The following is a 12,934-nucleotide window of genomic DNA, read 5'->3' on the forward strand; positions in this document are numbered from 1 at the left end:
CACGCTGAGTATTGGTCAGTATTTTCCATCAGTATTTGTAAGCCAAAACCAGGAGTGGAACAATTAGAGGAAAAGTATAATAGAAACATGTCACCACTTCTGTATTTATCACCCACTCCTGGTTTTGGCTTACAAATACTAAGGTAAAATACTGACCAAATACTGAATGTGGACTAACTTGTAGTAGAGCAGGTGTAGGGACATTACATGGGTGCAATAGGACCTGCATCTGCAATCATATTCTCGCAAAAATGAGAATATTCTTGGTCCTGATAATGATGAAAAATATGTATTTAAAGGGACTATCAGCACAGAATGACAATTGCAGCCAAGCACAGGCGAACAGTGCATCTTGGCGGGGCCAAACATTTAAGTGCACCTTCCCACCAACTTGTTTTCCCTGTACCTTCACAACCTCCCCCCTCTTTGATTGACAGCTCTGACTTTCTAGAACCAGAGAAGGGTGGATATAAACGGAAAAGAAGTCGGTGTGAAAGTACACAAAAATGTTTTGCCCCGCTGTGATGCCCCGAGCGCCTGTACTTTTGTCAGCACAGAATGACTGTTCAATGCGAGTCCCTTTTAATATAGGCTGATTGTAATACTATGCACAAAACTAGATGTGAAGGAGCACATGGTGGGTATTGTAGTCTTAAAAAGACAACATATTACCAGTTCCCCAATGTCCCTGTTATATGAGTGCTGTACATGTTAATGGTCTAGTCCTTAGGTAAAGTCTTGTTCAGAGAAAGCTCACCCAACTTATCGACAGTCAGGATAAAGCATTGAAAGTCTATGTTGTCTGTTATAAATGTATACAACTATACAACTAATGAAACTAAAAGCAGCACAGTGGGCAGCACGGTGGCGCAGTGGATAGCACTGCAGCCTTGCAGCGTTTGGGTCCTGGGTTTAAATCGCACCAAGGACGACATCTGCAAGGAGTTTGTATGTTCTCCCCGTGTTTGTGTGAGTTTCCTCCAGGTTCTTTGGTTTCCTCCCACAATTCAAAGACATACTGATAGGGAATAATTATCTCTTTATAATAATAATCTTTATTTTTATATAGTGCTAACATATTCCGCAGCACTTTACAGCTTTTTGCACACATTGTCATCGCTGTCCCCGATGGGGCTCACAATCTTAATTCCCTATGAGTATGTCTTTGGAATTTATTTTGTGAGCCTCAATGGGGACAGCAATGCTAATGTATGTAAAGCGCAGCAGAATATGATAGCGCTATATATAAGCAAAGCATAGTAAATAAAATAAAATGCATTTTCTTTTTTTCAATATTCCTACAAGGTTTCAAGGGCAAATCGAAGCCAAACCTTCTAAAACAGGAGACGAGCAGCCTCGCCTGTGGTTTGCGGATCCTATTCCGCATGTACATGGATGAGAGCCGCAAGAGTGCTTGGGATGAGGTTCAGCAACGATTACTTAAGTAAGTGTATATCAATAGGTACGTTGTATGTATGGTCACACTGAATTCGGGTTTTCCCTCCGTCTTATTACCCCCGGTGTTCAATTTGCATCATACGGTCTGCCTTTACTAACATGTGACATAATGGCTTGTTCCAAGGAGCTCACTGATAACCACATGGTAATATAATACGATTTCACTGATGTAACAGGTCTGTCTGGGACATTTCTTGCCTCCTAAATATTTTATGATCAGCTGTAAGTGGTATTTCTGAAAAGTGGAAGGAACAACAGCAACTCGGCCATCAATTTGGGATCAGGTAAAGTTACAGAGTGGAGTCGGCGAGTTCTGAGTCGCATAGTGCATATGTCGCCAACGCTCTGCTCTGCATGTAATCCTCACATCACCACGCACAATGCCAAGCATCGGATGGAGTGGTGTAAAGGCGCCACCCCTGGACTCTGGAATAGAACATGTTCTGCGTTGTATTGATGATCACACTTCTCTATCTGGCATCTGATGGACCAGTCTGGGTTTCGTGAATACTATGAGAACCATTACCTGCCTGGCTACGCTGTTCCTATTGTATCATTTGATGGAGGAGGGATAATTACATGGAGTTGTTTTTCAGGGCTTGACCTAATCTCCTTTGTTCCTGGGAAAATAAATTTTAATACTTACACATACAAGACATTTTGTAAAATTGTAGATTCCATCTTTGTGAGAACAGTTTGGTGAAGTCCCTTTTCTGATCCAGCATTACTGTGCCCAGTGCACAAAGCAAAGTCCATAAAGGCAGAGGTTGGGGGAGTTTTGTGTGAAAGAACTTGACTGGCTACACTGAACTCCATTGAATACCTTTTGGAATGAACTGGAATAGAGATTGTGACCCCAGGCCTCTCCTTCACTATTGGTGTTTGACCCCGGTCCTCTCCTCTAGTATCAGTGACTGACCTCACAAACATCATGTCATAAAAGCTCCGGCAGGTATAATATGTAGATGTCCCACTATGCCACATAGTGACCATAGATGCTGAGGTCAACAACAGAATTGCCAAAACCGCCTTTGAGAGACTGCTTAAGAACATCTGGGCCTCAGCCTTACCACCAAGCTGAATGTTTACTGAGGCCTGGTCCTTACCACACTTCTTTATCCCAGCGGGACCTTGACTGTCTGTCAGGCATGCCAAACAGCTTAGTCACTTTCACCTGAGCTGTTTTGGCAAACTTCTCAACATCAGGTGGCAAGACGATGTCCCCAACAGGACAATCATGGAACAAGCTGGGCTCTGCAGCGTTTACGCTCTCCTGCTGAAAGTCCAAGCCAGGAAAGCTGGACATGTGTCCAGGATGCTATATAGCCGATTGCCTAAACAACTGCTGTACGGAGAACAGTGAGGGAAAGCGAGTAGTGGGGGAGGGGGCAGAAGAAATGCTATTACAAAGACTGCTTTAAAGCTGCTCTCAAAAACCTAGGAGTCGATATCAATGAATGGGAGAGTCTTGGCTTGGATCATCAAGCTTGGTGAGGCATGATCACCTCTGCAGCATGTGCAACTGAAGATAGAAAAATCTTTGAGACAAAAAGAAAAGCGAACTGTGCACAAGGCACAAGCGGTATCTACTGTCCTGCCACATCTAGTTACTTATGTCATGTACAGGTGCTTCTCACAAAATTGGGATATCATCAAAAAGTTCATTTATTTCAGTTCAGTTCTTTAATGCAAAAAGTGAAACTTATGTATTATATAGAGTCATTACAAACAGATTGATCTATTTCTGTTATTGTTGATGATTATTTCAGAGGGAAAGATGTGCACTCTGTAGGAGTGAAGCTGGTGCAGGCTGAACCTGGAATTAATCCAGTGAACTCATAAATTCGGACAAACAACTGCACTCAGAAAATGTATTCAGATTGCATCAGAAGAGTGAAGTATTTATTGAGTAACACCACAGTGGTCAATGGGGTTCTGAGGTAACGCTTCGACCCGATGGGTCTTTATCAAACCTCACTTACTAAGTAGAGAATGATGGGGGAGAGAGGAGGACGCTTGTCCAATGGACGGAGACAGAGGCTCTACAAAGTATCCAAACTAGCTGGAAGGTGCGAGGGTCCGGTACGGCACGGACAGGATGCAGGGTGGTCCCTAGAGGCACTGTGGGTCCCGCAGGAGGAGGAAAGGCGGTAGGGTTTGGATAAAGCACTCTGTGAACAGCCAGCTTTTTTTTTTTTTGCTTCTTTAGCAATGACCTTTTGTGGCTTACCCTCCATGTGGAGTGTGTCAATGACTGCCTTCTGGACATTGTCACGTCAGCAGTCTTCCCCATGATTGTGGAGCCTACTGAAACAGATTAAGGGACCTTTTTAAACACTTAGGAAGCCTTTGCAGGTGTTTTTTGTTAATTATTCTAATTTACTGAGATAATGGCTTTTGGGTTTTCATTGGCTGTAAGCCATAATCCTCAACCAACATTAACAGAAATTAACACTTGAAATAGATCACTCTGTTTGTAATGACTCTATATAATGAGTTTCATTTTTGTATTGAAGAACTGAAAGAAATTCACTTTTTGATGATATTCTAATTTTGTGAGAAGCACCTGTATGTGGGTGAGCCTTCAGGGTCCAGAATGGCCTCATCAGTCACCTCCGGACCCACAGCCTTTGATCCTCCTCTTCGAGTACACTGGACGAGCAAAATCTTATTTATGGCTGGGATACACTATATTGCACATATGGCTGAGATGCACTACATTGTTCTTATAGCTGAGATTAACTGCATTGCACATATGGCTGAGATGCACTACAATGTATATATGGCTGAGATGAATTCCATTGCACATATGTCTCAGATGAACTACAATGCACATATGGCTGAGATGCACTACATTGCAGATATGGCTGAGATGCACTACAATGTACACTACCGTTCAAAATTTTGGGGTCACCCAATTTAGTGTTTTCCATGAAAACTCATACTTTCATTAATCAAATGAGTTGCCAAATTAATTGAAAATCTAGTCCAGACATTAACAAGGTTGGAATAAAAGATTTTTATTTGAAATAATAATTTTCTCTTTCAAATTTTGCTTTTGTCAAAGAATGCTCCCTTTGCAGCAATTCCAGCATTGCAGACCTTTGGCATTCTAGCTAGTGATGAGCGAATATACTCGTTACTCGAGATTTCTCGAGCACGCTCGGGGTTCCGCCAAGTATTTTTTAGTGCTCGGAGTTAGTTTTTCTTGCCGCAGCTGAATGATTTACATCTGTTAGCCAGCATAAGTACATGTGGGGATTCCCTAGCAACCAGGCAACCCCCACATGTACTTATCCTGGCTAACAGATGTAAATCATTCAGCTGCGGCAAGAAAAACAAACTCAGCACTAAAAAATACTCTGAGGACCCCCGAGCATGCTCGAGAAATCTCGAGTAACGAGTATATTCGCTCATCACTAATTCTAGCAGTTAACTTGCTGATGTAGTCTGGAGAAATTTCACCCCATGCTTCCATACGCCCCTCCCACAAGTTGGTTTGGCTTGATGGGCACTTTTTTTCTGTACCATACGGTCAAGCTGCTCCCACAACAGCTCAATGGGGCTGAGATCTGGTGACTGCGCTGGCCACTCCATTACAGTTCTTGCATAATTTGGAGGTGTGCTTTGGGTCATTGTCCTGTTGTAGTGTGAAATTGGCTCCAATCAAGCGCTGTCCACAGGGTATGGCAAGGCGTTGCAAAATGGAATGATAGCCTTCCTTATTCAAAATCCCTTTTACCTTGTACAAATCTCCCACTTTACCAGCACCAAAGCAACCGCAGGCATCACATTACCTCCACCATGCTTGACAGATGGCATCAGGCACTCTTCCAGCATCTTTTCAGTTGTTTCTGCGACTCACAAATGTTCTTCTGTGTGATCCAAACACCTCAAACTTGGATTTGTCTCTCCATAACTCTTTTTTCCAATCTTCCTCTGTCCAATGTCTGTTCTCTTTTGCCCATATTAATCTTTTCCTTTTATTAGCCAGTCTCAGATATGGCTTTTTCTTTGCCACTCTGCCCTGTAGGCCAGCATCCCAGTCGCCTGTTCACTGTAGACGTTGACACTAGCGTTTTGAGTGTACTATTTAGGCTATGTGCACACGTTCAGGAAAGTGTGCAGAATTTTCCTGAGCAAATCCGGACTACTTTCGCAGGAAATCTGCTTTCGTTTTTTTCACTTCTTTTTGCGTATTTTTCCGGAGGTTCCCAAAGCAATAATATAGCGGCAAATCCAGGAAAAATACGCAAAATTAATAAACATGCTGCGTTTTTTCCCCAATGGGCAGAAAAATTGCAGAATGCATTAAATTGATGGGATGCTTAACCCCTTTACCCCCAAGGGTGGTTTGCACGTTAATGACCAGGCCAATTGTTACCATTCTGACCACTGTCCCTTTATGAGGTTATAACTCTGGAACGCTTCAACTGATCCTGGTGATTCTGACATTGTTTTCTCATGACATATTGTATTTCATGAAAGTGGCAACATTTCTATGATATTACCTGCGTTTATTTGTGAAAAAAAAAAAACAGAAATTTGGCGAAAATTTTGAAAATTTCGCAATTTTCCAACTTTGAATTTTTATGCAATTAAATCACAGAGATCTGTCACACGAAATGCTTAATGAGTAACGTTTCCTACATGTCTACTTTATATCAGCACAATTTTGGAACCCAAAATTTTTTTTTAGGGAGTTACGGTATAAGGGTTAAAAGTTGACCAGCAATTTTTCACTTTTGCAACACCATTGTTTTTAGGGACCACATCTCATTTGAAGTCATTTTGAGGGGTCTATATGATAGAAAATAACCAAGTGTGACACCATTCTAAAAACTGCACCCCTTAAGGTGCTCAAAACCACATTCAAGAAGTTTATTAACCCTTCAGGTGTTTCACAGGAATTTTTGGAATGTTTAAATAAAAATGAACATTTAACTTTTTTTTCACAAAAAATTTACTTCAGCTCCAGTTTGTTTTATTTTACCAAGGGTAACAGGAGAAAATGGACGCAAAAGTTGTTGTACAATTTGTCCTGAGTACGCAGATACCCCATATGTGGGGATAAACCACTGTTTGGGCACATGGCTGAGCTCGGAAGCGAAGGAGCGCCATTTGACTTTTCAATGCAAAATTTACTGAAATTGAGATGGGACGCCATGTTACGTTTGGAGACCCACTGATGTGCCTAAACATTGAAACCCCCCACAAGTGACACCATTTTGGAAACTTATATAGATGTGTTGTGAGAACTTTTAACCCCCAAGTGTTTCATTACAGTTTATAATTCAGAGCCGTGAAAATAAAAAATCTTTTTTTTTTCCATAAAAATTATTTTTTAGCCCCCAGTTTTGTATTTTTCCAAGGGTAATAGTTGAAATTGGACACCAAAAGTTGTTGTCCAATTTGTCCTGAGTACGCTGATACGCCATATGTGGGGGGGGGGGGGGGCACCGTTTGGGCGCATGGGAGGGCTCGGAAGGGAAGGAGCGCCATTTGGAATGCAGACTTAGATGGAATGGTCTGCAGGCATCACATTGCGTTTGCAGAGCCCCTAATGTACCTAAACAGTAGAAACCCCCCACAAGTGACCCCATATTGGAAATTAGACCCCTCCAAGGAACTTATCTAGATGTGTTGTGAGAGCTTTGAATCCCCCAAGTGTTTCACAAAAATTATTTTTTAGCCCCCAATTTTGTATTTTCCCAAAGGTAATAAGAGAAATTGGACCCCAAAAGTTGTTGTTCAATGTGTCCTGAGTACGCTGATACCCCATATGTTGGGGTAAACCCATGTTTGGGCGCATGGGAGAGCCTGGAAGGGAAGAAGCACTGTTTTACTTTTTCAACGCAGAATTGGCTGGAATTGAGATCGGACGCCATGTCGCTTTTGGAGAGCCCCTGATGTGCCTAAACAGTGGAAACCCCCCAATTATAACTGAAACCCTAATCCCAATGGTAACCCTGACACACCCCTAACCCTAATCCCAACCCTATTCTCAACCGTAAATGTAAACCTATCCCTAACTTTAGCCCCAACCCTAACTGTAGCCCTAACCCTAGCCCCAATCCTAGCCCTAATCCTGATGGGGAAAATGGAAATAAATACATTTTTTTTATTTTTTTATTTTTCCCTAACTAAGTGGATGATGAAGGGGGGTTTGATTTACTTTTATAGCGGGTTTTCTAACTGATTTTTATGATTGGCAGCCGTCACACACTAAAAGACGCTTTTTATTGCAAAAAATATTTTTTGCGTTACCACATTTTGAGAGCTATAATTTTTCCATATTTTGGTCCACAGAGTCATATGAGGTCTTGTTTTTTGCAGGACGAGTTGACGTTTTTATTGGTAACATTTTCGTGCACGTGACATTTTTCGATCGCTTTTTATTCCGATTTTTGTGAGGCAGAATGACCAAAAACCAGCTATTCATGAATTTTTTTATTTATTTTTTTTTGGGGGGGGGGGGGGGGGGGTGTTTATACCGTTCCGCGTTTGGTAAAATGGATAAAGCGGTTTTATTCCTCGGGTCAGTACGATTACATCGATACCTCATTTATATCATTTTTTTATGTTTTGGCATTTTTATACGATAAAAACTATTTTATACAAAAAATAATTATTTTTGCATCACTGTATTCAGAGCACTATAACTTTTTTGTGGGACAAGATGACGTTTTCAGCGTTACCAAGATTATTTATATCCTTCTTTTTGATCACGTGTTATTCCACTTTTTGTTCGGCGGTATGATAAAGCGTTGTATTTTGCCTCGGTTTTTTTTTTTTTTTTTACGGTGTTCACTGAAGAGGTTAACCCCTTTCTGACCTCGGACAGTATAGTACGTCTGAGGTCAGTTCCCCTGCTTTGATGCAGGGATCCGCGGTGAGCCCGCATCAAAGCCGGGACATGTCAGCTGTTTTGAACAGCTGACATGTGCCCGTAATAGGCGCGGGCAGAATCGCGATCTGCCCGCACCTATTAACTAGTTAAATGCCGCTGTCAAACGCAGACAGCGGCATTTAACTACCACTTCCGGCCGGGCGGCCGGAAATGATCGCATCGCCGACCCCCATCACATGATCGGAGGTCGGCGATGCTTCAGAATAGTAACCATAGAGGTCCTTGAGACCTCTATGGTTACTGATCCCCGGCAGCTGTGAGCACCACCCTGTGGTCGGCGCTCACAGCACACCTGCAATTCTGCTACATAGCAGCGATCTGATGATCGCTGCTATGTAGCAGAGGCGATCGGGTTGTGCCTGCTTCTAGCCTCCCATGGAGGCTATTAAAGCATGGCAAAAGTTAAAAAAAAAAAAAAAGTGAAAAAAAAATATATAAAAGTTTAAATCACCCCCCTTTCGCCCCAATCAAAATAAATGAATAAAAAAAAATCAAAACTACACGTATTTGGTATCGCCGCGCTCAGAATCGCCCGATCTATCAATTAAAAAAAAGCATTAACCTGATCACTAAACGGCGTAGCGAGAAAAAAATGCGAAACGCCAGAATTACGTTTTTTTGGTCGCTGCGACATTGCATTAAAATGCAATAACGGGCGATCAAAAGAACGTATCTGCACCAACATGCTATCATTAAAAACGTCATCTCGGCACGCAAAAAATAAGCCCCCAACCGACCCTAGATCATGAAAAATGGAGACGCTACGAGTATCGGAAAATGGCGCAATTTTTTTTTTTTTTTTTTTTTTTTTTAGCAAAGTTTGGAATTTTTTTTTCACCACTTAGGTAAAAAATAACCTAGTCATGTTAGGTGTCTATGAACTCCTACTGACCTGGAGAATCATAATGGCAGGTCAGTTTTAGCATTTAGTGAACCTAGCAAAAAAGCCAAACAAAAAACAAGTGTGGGATTGCACTTTTTTTGCAATTTCTCCGTACTTGGAATTTTTTTTCCCGTTTTCTAGTACACGACATGCTAAAACCAATGATGTCGTTCAAAAGTACAACTCGTCCCGCAAAAAATAAGCCCTTACATGGCCAAATTGACGGAAAAATAAAAAAGTTATGGCTCTGGGAAGGAGGGGAGTGAAAAACGAGCTCTGAGCAGGCGCTGTGAAGCCACCTCCCTGCAGGACTTGGATGCAGCCCCGCTGCCATTTTGGATCCGGGCCTACAGGGAGGAGGAGGTAAGAGACCCTCGGAGCAATGCGATCACATCGCATTGCTCCGTGGGTCTCAAGGAAGCACGCAGGGAGCCCCCTCCCTGCGCGATGCTTCCCTATACCACCATAACACTGCGATCATGTTTCATCGCGGTGCACCGGGGGTTAATGTGCCAGGGGCGGTCTGTGACCACTCCTGGCACATAGTGCCTGATGTCAGCTGCGATAGTCAGCTGACACCCGGTCGCGATCGGCCGCGCTCCCCCCGTGAGCACGGCCGATCGCTATGACTTACTATCCCGTCGGTGGGCATACGGCCCACCCCACCTCGATGGGATAGTACGTCTGTCAGAAAGGGGCTAATGTAAGCATTTTTGCAGCGGAAAACCGCCGAAAAAAAGGGAAAAATCCGAAACGTGTGCACATAGCCTTAATGAAGCTGCCAGTTGAAGACCTGTGAGGCGTCGATTTCTCAAACTACAGATTCTAATGTACTTGTCTTATTGCTCAGTTGTGCAGTGAGGCCTCCCACTTCTCTTTCTACTCTGGTTAGAGCCGGTTTGTGCGCTCCTCTGAAGGGAGTAGTACACACCGTTGTAGGAAATCTTAAGTTTCTTGGCAATTTCTCGCATGGAATAAGCCTTCATTTCTAAAAGTTATTTTTTTCTGGCCATTTTGAGAGTTTAATGGAACCAATAAATGTAATGCTCCAGATTCTCAACTAGCTAAAAGGATGGATAGGTTTATAGGTTCTCTAATCAGCCAAACTATTTTCAGCTGTGCTAACATACTTGCACAAGGGTTTTCAAGGGTATTCTAACCATCCATTAGCTTTCTTACACAGTTAGCAAACACAAAGTGCCATAAGAACACTGGAGTGATGGTTGTTGGAAATGGGCCTCTATGCACCTATAAAGAGACTGCATTACAAACCAGACGTTTGCAGCTAGAATAGTCATTTACCACATTAACAATGTATAGAGTGTATTTCTGAATCATTTAATGTTCTCTTCATTGGAAAAAAAACTGTGCTTTTCTTTCAAAAATAAGGACATTTCTAAGTGACCCTAAATTTTCACACGGTAGTGAATATATGGCTGAGATGCATTACATTGCACATATGTCTCAGATGCACGCCAATGCACATATGGCTGAGATGAACTACAATGTACGTTTCTCGTTACAGTGTTTGCAGTGAAGCATTGAGTTATTTTTTAACCCTTGCATCTGAAAGTCACCGAGAAGCCTGGACTAATCTTTTGCTACTGTTCCTAACCAAGGTCCTGAAGATCAGTGATGAACGGGTACGTTAGCCCCTTCTCCCTCCTCCCCTACAATATCCACCATGTACCACCCCCGAACAGGACAAATTCATCAGATTAATATTCTTTTCCTTTTTGCAGTTTAAAGCTCATGCCTCCTTCTACTACCCACTGCTGTGTGAAACCATCCAGTTTGACTTGATCCCAGAACTGCGAGCGATTCTCAGAAGATTTTTCCATCGAATTGGGCTTGTTTTTAAAATCTCTCTACCCCCAGATCTGGACCAGGACAGATCAGGACAAAGTGCAGAGGCTACTGATTTTAAGTCCACAGAGGAGGACATTCGGAGGCTTTCCTCTCAAGAGAACCTTTGAATTATGGTTTTCTAATGCGGTTTTAATGGTACAGCTGCTTTAGATGACGCTGTCACTTCATTACACTCCAGACTGTCTTGTGGTGAACGCCGCCGTCTCTGTACAGATTTTTTTTTTTTCTCCAGCACAAAGCTGGATTGTCTCTTTCCATACCCTTGTGCTGTACAATACAGCAGGTCCAGGGATGTACAACTTGTATACAACATATATTATTACCTTGAGGATGTCGAAGCCTTTACAAGTTGTTTTTCAGTTGCATAATTGATTAAATGGCAAAATTCAGTTTTCCTCCCTGTCCTTGTCATGTGGAAGGATTAACCCTTTTATGGCCTGTGAAGGTTAAAGGATCCTGATGTTGCTATTTTATGTTGCACTCTGTTTATCGATAAAAATTTTAACATCTATGGGGTAAAATTTAGAGATGTGCAGATCTGTAATATAAACCATGAAACACTATATGCCGATCTTCCTGCAATATTTGATTTTCCTCATTTTCTCACTGATTTGCTGCAGATCCCATTATTTAATCATTTATGGAATGCACTAGGTTTTTTTGAGATTTAAGAAAAAAATTGAATATTTTTTTAGTTTTTCTGTAATACTCTTTTAGCCCTGGCGTTACTGCTGCTGACTTTTCAAAGCAGAAGCTGACCATGTCACATTTGACTTATCTGTAAAATAAGAGTAGGGCTTTGAATAAAATCTAGAGCAATTCCTCCGGTGACCTGGAACTTGAATCATCGTAACAAGTCTAGGTAGTGTCTGCTGTTATAATTATGTTCCTCTGTTTGATGTAGATTTCACTCTGTACAGAAATTAATGTTAAATATATAAAAAAAAAAAGAAGAAAAAAACAAATTTGGCTTGGTTTGGCCTGTGGGAAAATTAAGAGTTTTTTTTTCAGGAACTATATCACTACTGTGAATTGTGATTCAATGGTAACAAAGAAAAATGGATTAAAGTGTTCGGCATTCCTTATTGCAGTGGATGTAGAGTTATTGGACAAGATGTATATGGTACAGACCTGTAAAGTTTTCTATGTAAAATTCTGTACAACTTTCTGTACTATATTGGTTCTCATCTGGCATAATCTAATCAGATTATAGGTCAATAAAGTTTTTGAATTCTTTCATCATTGCAAACCAAGCTGGACTCGTGGCGCATGTCCTATGTTTCATCCGGGGCAGTAAATATCAACTAACTCAATCTACCATACCCCAAATAATTCATGTCCTGTGTGCCCATGCTTCAGAGATATCCAGTATTTTCCCTACTGTTATAGAGAATAATGAAAATCCATAAGACCTCTCCGAAGAGGGGACATATCACCATCACTTTGAACATATGGGATTATTATAGCTGGGGATGCGCAAAACAACTAACACAAACTCCATTGAAGTAGGACTTCACATTGAGCATATGAGATTAGTTATAGCTTGGGAAGAGAAAAACTAATTTATAACTGGGAAAGTGGGAGGGAGCTGACACTTCATCCTCCATTGAATTATGGGCCTCCTGCAAGGAACAGGAGATTGGTTCTGGGAAAAAGACATCAACTGAGCAGCTCACCGACAGTTACAGCGATTGCACGGAACTCCGTCCAGTCTTGACGTAAATGGCAATGAAAAATTGAAATGTTCCAGCTCCTTCAATAAGATCAAAATTTATTCAAATTGTGTTAAAAGATGTTCAGTGCTTCTGAACCTG

The 12,934-nt window shown here is 41.7% G+C and overlaps 1 protein-coding gene across 2 annotated transcripts in view; it reads left to right on the top strand.

The window, feature by feature from the left end:
• The window catches only part of ARFGEF1 (ARF guanine nucleotide exchange factor 1), a 231,009-nt gene extending 218,636 nt beyond the window's left edge, over window positions 1-12,373 (top strand). For both annotated transcript variants that reach the window (XM_069731468.1, XM_069731469.1), the window contains exons 37-39: window positions 1,306-1,444; window positions 10,777-10,894; window positions 10,994-12,373. In XM_069731468.1, the coding sequence (XP_069587569.1) occupies window positions 1,306-1,444; window positions 10,777-10,894; window positions 10,994-11,227 (491 nt within the window). In that variant the 3' untranslated portion in view covers window positions 11,228-12,373. The remainder of the gene's footprint in view (window positions 1-1,305; window positions 1,445-10,776; window positions 10,895-10,993) is intronic.
• Window positions 12,374-12,934: the final 561 nt, after the last annotated feature.

This window comes from Ranitomeya imitator, chromosome 6 (assembly GCF_032444005.1).
Source record: "Ranitomeya imitator isolate aRanImi1 chromosome 6, aRanImi1.pri, whole genome shotgun sequence".
Lineage (NCBI taxonomy): Eukaryota > Metazoa > Chordata > Amphibia > Anura > Dendrobatidae > Ranitomeya > Ranitomeya imitator.